This window comes from Leptodactylus fuscus, chromosome 9, assembly GCF_031893055.1.
Source record: "Leptodactylus fuscus isolate aLepFus1 chromosome 9, aLepFus1.hap2, whole genome shotgun sequence".
In the NCBI taxonomy this organism is placed as follows: Eukaryota; Metazoa; Chordata; class Amphibia; order Anura; family Leptodactylidae; genus Leptodactylus; species Leptodactylus fuscus.
Genome location: NC_134273.1, coordinates 90,678,867 through 90,689,955, shown reverse-complemented (window position 1 = coordinate 90,689,955; position 11,089 = coordinate 90,678,867). Strand labels below are relative to the sequence as shown.

At 57.9% G+C, this 11,089-nt stretch overlaps 1 protein-coding gene across 1 annotated transcript; it reads right to left on the bottom strand.

Moving 5' to 3' along the window:
- Positions 1–6,795: 6,795 nt before the first annotated feature.
- RBM15B (RNA binding motif protein 15B) lies at positions 6,796–10,184 on the bottom strand. Its single transcript, XM_075287621.1, has one exon. It carries the CDS (start codon positions 10,182–10,184, stop codon positions 7,854–7,856), a length of 2,331 nt encoding a protein of 776 aa, XP_075143722.1. The 3' UTR covers positions 6,796–7,853.
- Positions 10,185–11,089: the final 905 nt, after the last annotated feature.

The window sequence follows — 11,089 nt, the reverse complement described above, 5'->3', positions numbered from 1 at the left end:
AGAGTCAGAAAGTGACGGCAGCGAATACAGGTCATAGCGCTCGCACCGCAGGGACGGGGGAGGGGGGACGAAAACCGGGACACAAGTGTCAGACCATTGTCCACAATATCCGCTAGGTCACCGGTCAGTGACTACCCCGTATACACAAGCTGTGCTGTCCTGTATATACTGACCCTTATATCATAGTCAGGGGTCAGCATGGACGCTGTGACCGGTCAGTGACTACCCCGTATACACAAGCTGTGCTGTCCTGTATATACTGACCCTTATATCATAGTCAGGTCAGCATGGACGCTGTGACCGGTCAGTGACTACCCCGTATACACAAGCTGTGCTGTCCTGTATATACTGACCCTTATATCATAGTCAGGGGTCAGCATGGACGCTGTGACCGGTCAGTGACTACCCCGTATACACAAGCTGTGCTGTCCTGTATATACTGACCCTTATATCATAGTCAGGGGTCAGCATGGGCGCTGTGACCGGTCAGTGACTACCCCGTATACACAAGCTGTGCTGTCCTGTATATACTGACCCTTATATCATAGTCAGGGGTCAGCATGGGCGCCGTGACCGGTCAGTGACTACCCCGTATACACAAGCTGTGCTGTCCTGTATATACTGACCCTTATATCATAGTCAGGGGTCAGCATGGGCGCCGTGACCGGTCAGTGACTACCCCGTATACACAAGCTGTGCTGTCCTGTATATACTGACCCTTATATCATAGTCAGGGGTCAGCATGGGCGCAGTGACCGGTCAGTGACTAATCCGTATACACAAGCTGTGCTGTCCTGTATATACTGACCCTTATATCATAGTCAGGGGTCAGCATGGGCGCAGTGACCGGTCAGTGACTAATCCGTATACACAAGCTGTGCTGTCCTGTATATACTGACCCTTATATCATAGTCAGGGGTCAGCATGGGCGCTGTGACCGGTCAGTGACTACCCCGTATACACAAGCTGTGCTGTCCTGTATATACTGACCCTTATATCATAGTCAGGGGTCAGCATGGGCGCTGTGACCGGTCAGTGACTACCCCGTATACACAAGCTGTGCTGTCCTGTATATACTGACCCTTATATCATAGTCAGGGGTCAGCATGGGCGCAGTGACCGGTCAGTGACTACCCCGTATACACAAGCTGTGCTGTCCTGTATATACTGACCCTTATATCATAGTCAGGGGTCAGCATGGGCGCAGTGACCGGTCAGTGACTACCCCGTATACACAAGCTGTGCTGTCCTGTATATACTGACCCTTATATCATAGTCAGGGGTCAGCATGGGCGCTGTGACCGGTCAGTGACTACCCCGTATACACAAGCTGCGCTGTCCTGTATATCCTGACCCTCATATCATAGTCAGGGGTCAGCATGGACGCTGTGACCGGTCAGTGACTACCCCGTATACACAAGCTGCGCTGTCCTGTATATACTGACCCTCATATCATAGTCAGGGGTCAGCATGGGCGCTGTGACCGGTCAGTGACTACTCCATATACACAAGCTGTGGATAGTTGTGCACCGTTGTCCTTGGCTGCAGTTTCCGGTCTCAGTGGCGCCTCTTGCTGGATGTTTTCTCTTGATCACACTCTTGGTATTCTCTCTCCATATTGCTGAGCCAGCAGACCCCATACAGTTGGGGGGGGGGGGGGGGGGTCCTGCCCGCCAGCGCTCGCTCCCGCTCCTCATTTCCCCTGGTCACGGCTTCTATCACTTCTGGTTTCCTGATCACATCTCATCGCTATAAAATCTCTAGAGACAGAAGCCGCTGTGGTCAAAAGTCAAAGCTTGACTCGAGGAAGAGAAGACTTCAGTGGTTTATGGTCAAAGACCTCAAAACTCTGGACCCCAATTTACTGATCAGTTGAATAGAAGGTTATGGCGTCAGGGTTGGTGAAATCCAACAGACGGGCCCAGTCCAAAGAGGTGCCGCAGCAGCCAAACCACAGACCAGACTGGACTTTATACCGTATGTACTCGAGTATAAGCCAAATTTTTCAGTCCAGTTTTTGTGCTGATAAACCCCCCCTCGGCTTATACTCGAGTCAGTAAGTTCTCCCAGTGTATTGTGGTAAAATTGGGGGCCTCAACTTATATGTGAGTATATACAGTATATCAGTCATGGAGGCAGCAAACTTCAGAACATCTAGTAACCCGAGTCACAGACCCCCCCCCCCCCCCCTATATATATATATATATATATATATATATATATATGCAGCTATAGACCCAACCTCAGGATATAGGGGTGTGCAGGGATATAAATCTGTATCCTCCCCCTGCCCTGAACATGATAGAGCTCATCCCTGCCATGTGTATCTATATGTATGGTCCTGTATCTCACCCCGGCCCTGTATATACATATATATATACACCCCCCCTGTAATATACACTACATATATATATATATATATATATACACCCCCTTCCCCTGATAGATCTCATCCTTGCAGTGTGTATCTATATGTATGGTCCTGTATCTCACCCCGGCCCTATATACACCCCCCCCCCCCCCCCCGTGTATATACACTACACATATACCCCCCCCCCCCCACACATGATAGAGCTCATCCCTGCCATGTGTATCTATATGTATGGTCCTGTATCTCACCCCGGCCCTGTATATACATATATATATACACCCCCCCTGTAATATACACTACATATATATATATATACCCCCTTCCCCTGATAGATCTCATCCTTGCAGTGTGTATCTATATGTATGGTCCTGTATCTCACCCCGGCCCTATATACACCCCCCCCCCCCCCCCGTGTATATACACTACACATATACCCCCCCCCCCCCCCACATGATAGAGCTCATCCCTGCCATGTGTATCTATATGTATGGTCCTGTATCTCACCCCGGCCCTGTATATACATATATATACCTCCCCCCCCCCCCCCCCGTATATACACCCTGCTCTCACGTTGCGGGGGCCATATTGAAGATCTGTTGGTTTAGTTTCCATTTAGAAGGGGAAGTGGGGGGACAGATCTGCTTATTGCACCCCCCCCCCCCCCCCAGTATTTGCATGTGTCCCGCAGATGTCGCCCCCACCCCCACCCGGTGTCTCTTCAGTGTTGGATTTCATGCAAACCAGAGGCAGTGAATGGAAATACAGCCGGCGTTGCGATTCATTTACCTATAAGCAGGTCTTGTCTCGCCCTCGTTCATGAGCCGGGCGTGCTGACATCCCCTGCGGCGCTCACCCAACTCTTTCACATTCCTGATTGAGTGTTACATTAGCACCCAATGAGAATGATTGACACATTGTACCAAACAACCAGCTCTTCTGCATTTCTTAGTATAATCTCCCCCCCATCTGTGGCCAGTGGTTTGTTCCATTACACTAATAACTTCACAGTGTGGAACATACCATTGTACACAAGCAGGGGGCGATTATATTGCACAGACGGATATTGTTAGTTGCAGGAACCGTCCACGAAAACCTGACTGTGATACGGAGTGCAGGCCAATAGGGGGCGACAAGACCACCGCCGAAGCCCCGCACCATGTATAACACAATCTCTCCCCTCACTCCTGTGCAGAGCCGTGTGTTTCCATGGTAACAGACTACATACAAGCCCTGTGTCGTCTGATCCCGTGTGATACAAGATGGAGGCACAGGAGCTGCGTACGTAAAACGGCAGATTTATTGCAGCTGACACAGTAGAGACTGTCACAGCGCCCCCTGTCTACATAGGAAGATCAGGCAGAGCGAATCAATCCTGCAGTGTGACTGGAGACAACAGGACAGAACACTACAACTCCCAGCATGCCCCTGGCTCCGCCCATCACAGGGCGCTCCTAGAAGAGGATGGAGGGGGATGCTGGGAGTTGTAGTGTATCGCTGACCCCGCTGACGTAACATCTGCCACATGTGAATATCGCCAAAGCATCGGAATCCCTTCTATACCGAGAGTCAGTGACAGCAGCGCCCCCTACAGGCAGCAGCGGGGGAGGGGAGAAGTCACAGATCTGCTGCCTGTGATACCGCCATCCCCTGCCAGGTAAGTGCCGCCATCTTTATCCTCTCACCATTGTCATCATCTCCGCTGGACTTGAAACCTCGTCCCTCTCACGCGGCTGACCACTGCGTCCTGCTCACGCGGCTGACTACTCCGTCCCTCTCACGCGGCTGACTACTCCGTCCCTCTCACGCGGCTGACTACTCCGTCCCTCTCACGCGGCTGACTACTCCGTCCCTCTCACGCGGCTGACTACTCCGTCCCTCTCACGCGGCTGACCACTGCGTCCCACTCACGCGGCTGACTACTCCGTCCCTCTCACGCGGCTGACTACTCCGTCCCTCTCACGCGGCTGACTACTCCGTCCCTCTCACGCGGCTGACCACTGCGTCCTGCTCACGCGGCTGACTACTCCGTCCCTCCCACGCGGCTGACCACTGCGTCCTGCTCACGCGGCTGACTACTCCGTCCCACTCACGCGGCTGACTACTCCGTCCCACTCACGCGGCTGACTACTCCGTCCCACTCACGCGGCTGACTACTCCGTCCCACTCACGCGGCTGACCACTGCGTCCCACTCACGCGGCTGACTACTCCGTCCCACTCACGCGGCTGACTACTCCGTCCCACTCACGCGGCTGACTACTCCGTCCCACTCACGCGGCTGACCACTGCGTCCCTCCCACGCGGCTGACTACTCCGTCCCACTCACGCGGCTGACTACTCCGTCCCACTCACGCGGCTGACTACTCCGTCCCTCTCACGCGGCTGACCACTGCGTCCCTCTCACGTGGTTGACTACTCCGTCCCACTCACGCGGCTGACCACTGCGTCCCACTCACGCGGCTGACTACTCCGTCCCACTCACGCGGCTGACTACTCCGTCCCACTCACGCGGCTGACCACTGCGTCCCACTCACGCGGCTGACCACTGCGTCCCTCCCACGCGGCTGACTACTCCGTCCCACTCACGCGGCTGACTACTCCGTCCCACTCACGCGGCTGACTACTCCGTCCCACTCACGCGGCTGACCACTGCGTCCCACTCACGCGGCTGACTACTCCGTCCCACTCACGCGGCTGACCACTCCGTCCCACTCACGCGGCTGACCACTGCGTCCCTCTCACGCGACTGACCACTGCGTCCCTCTCACGCGGCTGACCACTGCGTCCCTCTCACGCGGCTGACCACTGCGTCCCTCTCACGCGGCTGACCACTGCGTCCCTCTCACGCGGCTGACCACTGCGTCCCTCTCACGTGGCTGACTACTCCGTCCCACTGCATCCCTCCCACGCGGCTGACTACTGCGTCCCTCCCACGCGGCTGACCACTGCGTCCCTCTCACGCGGCTGACCACTGCGTCCCGCTCACGCGGCTGACCACTGCGTCCCTCCCACGTGGCTGACCACTGCGTCCCACTCACGCGGCTGACCACTGCGTCCCACTCACGTGGCTGACTACTCCGTCCCACTGCATCCCTCCCACGCGGCTGACTACTGCGTCCCTCTCACGTGGCTGACTACTCCGTCCCTCCCACGCGGCTGACCACTGCATCTCGCTCACGCGGCTGACTACTCCATCCCGCAGCTGACTACTGCGTCCTGTCACAATTGTAACGACCCTTCAGCTGTGAGAGGTTTTAGGTCCGGACGGGCTTTCTGGTGATAGGACAACGGTGAGGAAACAAATGGCGGAGGGGGCGCCGGCCCTATGACATCTGTAGCTGGGGCTGTCCCCTCTGCGGCAGGTGACTGATGTGAGACCCCCGGGTCATGTGACCCTCCCCCGGCGCAGGATGAAGGCGCACACACAGGACACGTTGGAGAGGAGCATTTAATATATTGGGAGGCGTCTGCTCTATAGGAGTAAGTGCTGAATACAAACAGGCCCGGTACACGAGGTCACAGTCCTGGGGGAGGGGGGGTGGTCCGTGCCCCCGCCCGGCGCCGTGCTACTGGACAAAATCACTAAAGAAAAAGGTGCAAACACGTGGGAAGGGGGTAACACGTGGCACTGGGGACGGACATGAGTCTTATGACTGAGCCATGATCTCCTGTAGGGGGCGCAAACACTACCAAAGTGCAACTGCAGAGAAGTCACATGACAGGAGCCCTCACATGGCCGCGCGGGGCGTCACAGTGGTTCAGTGCAGTGGCGTCTTATGGTGGGCTCCGCCTCCTGTGGGGTCGTAGCCACGCCAGCTAAAAAGTCATAGGATGAATACACCCCCGAGCCCTGAATAATGAACCAGGGTCACATGACACATAACTGGGGGGGAGGGGGGTAAAGTCTGGGAGGCCCCTGTGAAATGGACAAGTGACGACCCCTTGGCTGACCCCAGTGCCCTGGTTAGGACCCCTCCCCCGTGACAGAAATGATCACACATGAAACTTGTCCATTCTGGGAGTTTTACTAATCACATTCAAGACCCATCCAAAAAACACAAAAACTAGCGAGACCCCAAGATCGGAGCCGCAGGACTACAAGGGCCAGAAGCCGCGCGAGCCTCATGGGACTTGTAGTGCTGGCGGCATCACAGGTAACAGAGGTGGCAGCGTAACCGGACATGGACTGAGGCCGCTCCACGATGGATTGGTCATGTCTGCTCACACTATACACAGCCCAGACACGGCCAATCCATCCTGCAGGCGACCTCCGACCCCCCCTACATGTGGGGTTGGTGACTGCGCCCCCATAACAGCAGAACCCGTCTATAGAGTCCCTAGTACACCACATAGGTAACCCGCGCCCACCCTGGGCTGATCCGCTGACACCCAGAGGGTACAAGACGCCCCCTCCCCCCCCCCCCCGGGTCAATGGAAAAAGCAATACGGAACAAAACGCAGAACTGAGCGAGGAAGAGACACGGGAGTAATAAGGTGAACGCAGCGACAAGATGGCGGGTCCCGTACAGAAGGCGCGCACAGCGCTGCGCCCGGCCGAGGTTTCCGTCACTCCCTCATTTGCATCACTTACTCCGGATCAATTTCACCCGACGCCCGATACACAAATAAAGACAAATCAGCGGCGAGACTCCGACACCCGATCCGCACCATCGCGTCACGTCTCCTGAGATATCCCGCCCTACACGCGTGTCTTCATACATGTTAACACACAGGCTAGCAAGCCACACCCACGTGGCGAGTACGTCAGAAACGACACCAAACCTCAAGTACACCGAAACCCGTAAACTGGTGCAGACAACAAGCAGACGCAGCGACGGCTTGGCGAATACGCAACACGTTACACGCCTGAGAAGCATCCTACGGAGAAGTGTGGTGTCAATAGCCTGGCAGTGACAGGGTTAATAGTGATTGTAGCTACAGGGACCCGTGCGGCGCGGTGTCAGGGCGCGAAACGTATGAAGCCTCATTAGAAGATAACGAGCGGCTCCGATCCCCGGGGGCTCCTACTGGGTATAAACAGGGCGCAGCTAATAAGAGCCCAGGGGGGCCACTCCCCTCCCCCGCACACACACATCCGCGTCACGTAGACAATAAGGCACTCAGGGACCCCCGCTACCCAAGACTCCAGAACACACAAACCTAAAAATAGTAGGAGGCCCCCCAAGAAACTAATATACACCCCCACGCCAAATCTGAAAACATAAGAACCGGCGAGGGGCCCCGGGGAAGAATAAAAAGGACAAAAATCATCATCATCATCATCTGTCCAGCAGCAACGACTGGGACCTTCAGTTCATATAAAACATGGACCTGACGTGACGGCTGCGCCTTAACCCTACAAATGCTGGAAGGGCCCGGCCTGCAGCAAGGACGCCCACAGCATTTATAGGGTTAGTGCAGCAACCATGACCCTTGTAACATTGGGGGACCTCAGGGGGGGCAGTGGTCCGGCAGGAGGGGGGCTCAGGCATTGTCTTTGACCAGCACAATAATCATGTTCTCCTCTAGTTTGCCCACAACTCGCTGGGCGCTCTGCTGGTACAGCTGGTGGAAGTCACAGGGGGGGAAGGCGTAGAGCATGCCCGAGGGGTCCCTGCCCTTGCTGCTGGCCCCCACAGGGAGGCTGATGACCCCGGCCGCCTGCTTTTGTTTTAGGTAGGAGACCAGGTTCCTGAGCAGGCGGCGCTGTAATCCGGGCTCCCCGGGCATCACCCCTTCGTTCTGAGGGGCCTGGATGGCGACAAGTACAGCATAGCCTCCCGTGGTGCCCTGCCTCACCCGGCGGGTTACCTCCTCTAGTTTAGGCTGGTCAAGCCGGAGTCTCTGAGCAATTTTGAGCTGTGTCAGGCTGCCCGCTCCGGGGGCTGTGCGGTCTCTGAGGAGGGCAGCGGGCACATCGCGGTCACCTTCCAAGAAGTGAAGGTAGGTAGGAAAACAGCTGTTCTTCAGTACCAGGTGACCGCACCACACAGGCGGCAGCGTCCGACCTTTCTCCACCACTGGTGAGGAGGGTCTCTCTGCAGGGGGCTCTGGGGGTCTCGGGTGGTGATTCCTCCTGGGCTGGGGGGGCTCAGGAGTTGGGGGCCGGGGCTTGTCCTGTGCTGGGGTACGGTGGTTATGGGGTGGTGATGGAGGGGTGCTTGGCTCTCGGTCAGACAGGTCCCTCCTGGGACGGTCCGGACTGCGCTCCACTCTGCTCCTCCCTCTGTCACCGGACAAGCTGCGCCGGCGCCGCCGCTCCTCTCTGCTCTTGGAGCTGCTGCTTCCTCCTCCTCCTCGGTCTCCACTGCGGCTGCGGGCGCCTTGCCCAGCGCTGCGCCGCTCAGAGTTCAGCCAGCCCGCCTCCACGAAGGGCCGCTCTCGGTCAGAGTAGAGAAGGTGCGGGGGAGTGCGGTCTCTGACCCGTAGGTCGGGCTCCAGCGCTGCCCGATGGCGGCTGTAGGCCTCAGTCTGTAGAAGCTCGTAGGACAGAGGCAGGGGGTATGGAGTGGGCTGGATGGGCGTATAGCGAGAGACCGCCGCGGCTGCCGCTTCCTCGGGTGTCACTTTTGCAAAGTCCACGCGCAGCCGGCGGTCCCCGAGGGGGAACCCCCTCATCTGGGTGCAGGCGGCCTGGGCAGCGTCCAAGCTTTCGTACTGGATGTAGGCGAAGCTGTCGCCCTTCACATAGTCCACAGTGCGGATACTCCCAAAGCGGTCAAACTCTCGGGCGAGGGCAGCCAGGGAGGTGTTGGGGCCCAGACCCCCCACCCAGAGCCTTGTGCTGGGGTTGGCTTTGCCATATCCGATTTTCATGGCGTTTCTCCCTAGCAGGCGGCCGCTCATTGCCAGCTTTGCCCGATGTGCCATGTCCAGGTTCTGGAACTTGAGGAAGGCGTAGGCGGCCCCTTGGCCCCGGGCAGGGCGCTTGATGACAACCTCCTCGATGGGGCCGTACTTGTCGAAGGCTCGGCGCAGGTCGGCCTCGGACACGTTGTGGTCCAGGTTCCCGATGAACAGGTTGCGGGTGGCTCGGTGGTCGTCCTCGGGGGCCAGTTGCTCACTGTCATCGTTGGCGGTGGCCCCGCGGGCCCTCTCCTCATACAGGCTCTGGTAGTAGGCCTCAGCGGAGGCGGTGGTGCTGCTGGAGGAGCTGAGGGCCGGGGGCAGCAGCAGGTGTCGGGGGGCCGGCAGGGTGGCGCTGCTGAGGGGCAGGGGTCGGCTGGGCTGCTGGGTAAATACAGGCTCCACCAGCAGGGGGCGGTCATACAGCAGGGGCCGCAGCTTGGCGTGTCGGGCTTGTCTGGCCTCTGCCGGCCGCCGGAAGTTGATGTAGGCCACTCGGCCCAGGTCCGGGGTGTGCGACAGTTTCACGCTGATCTCCCCGAAGCGCTGGAAGTGTCGGAAGAGCCAGTCCTCCAGCAGCGGCTCCGGCAGCGCCGAGCCCAGGTTACTGATCAGCAGCGTCTTGTACTCCGGCACATCGGCCTGGCTGGGGAGGAGCAGCGGCCGGGGAGGAGGATTGTCGCGGGGCCGCCGGGAGGACGATGACGAGGAGGCCCCGGCCTGGTTGGGCCTCTCCCGCCTACCCGAGCTCTTGTGGTGTCCGCTGCCGGCCTCCTCCCTCCGCTCTCGGGCCCGCTTAGCGCGGCCGGGACTGGACTCTCGCCGCTCGCTCTGCCGCTTCATGCTGCTCCCGGTCTTGCCGTGCTGGGAAACCGCGCTCACTCCGCGGCCGCCATCTTCCACAATGAGTCGAGAGGGAGAACGTGTGACGTCATCAGGGGGCGCCGGGCACAGGGCGTGGTCCGACATTGTCAGGTGACCTGCGCGCCAAGACTTGCTTCGAATTTGACCTCACAGAATAGGCGGGGCCTGGATGACGTCAATGACAGGAGCGAGGCGTCGCTACGGAGACGGCCAGTGGCTGTGATTGGTCATTAGGAAGGAAATGCTAGGAGGCGTGTCAGGCTCCAGAAACATGGCGGCGCGGAAGGGGGCGTGGTCCGAACAGTCACCAGAGAGAAAAAGGGGTGGGTTGCGTTTTCTTAATGCTCCGCCCATTTATATAAAGCAAACCTTGGAACAGGAAAATACAGACAGAGAGGGAAGGGGAGTAGTCACCGACTACCAGACATGAGAGCGGTCACCGACTACCAGACATGAGAGCGGTCACCGACTACCAGACATGAGAGCGGTCACCGACTACCAGACATGAGAGCGGTCACCGACTACCAGACATGAGAGAGCGGTCACCGACTACCAGACGTGAGAGAGCGGTCACCGACTACCAGACGAGAGAGCGGTCACCGACTACCAGACATGAGAGCGGTCACCGACTACCAGACATGAGAGAGCGGTCACCGACTACCAGACATGAGAGCGGTCACCGACTACCAGACATGAGAGCGGTCACCGACTACCAGACATGAGAGAGCGGTCACCGACTACCAGACGTGAGAGAGCGGTCACCGACTACCAGACATGAGAGAGCGGTCACCGACTACCAGACGAGAGAGCGGTCACCGACTACCAGACATGAGAGCGGTCACCGACTACCAGACGAGAGAGCGGTCACCGACTACCAGACATGAGAGAGCGGTCACCGACTACCAGACATGAGAGCGGTCACCGACTACCAGACATGAGAGCGGTCACCGACTACCAGACATGAGAGCGGTCACCGACTACCAGACGAGAGAGCGGTCACCGACTACCAG

Bases quoted from the DNA above. Each gene is read 5' to 3' on its own strand.
- RBM15B (XM_075287621.1), bottom strand. From the start codon at position 10,184: ATGTCGGACCACGCCCTGTGCCCGGCGCCCCCTGATGACGTCACACGT.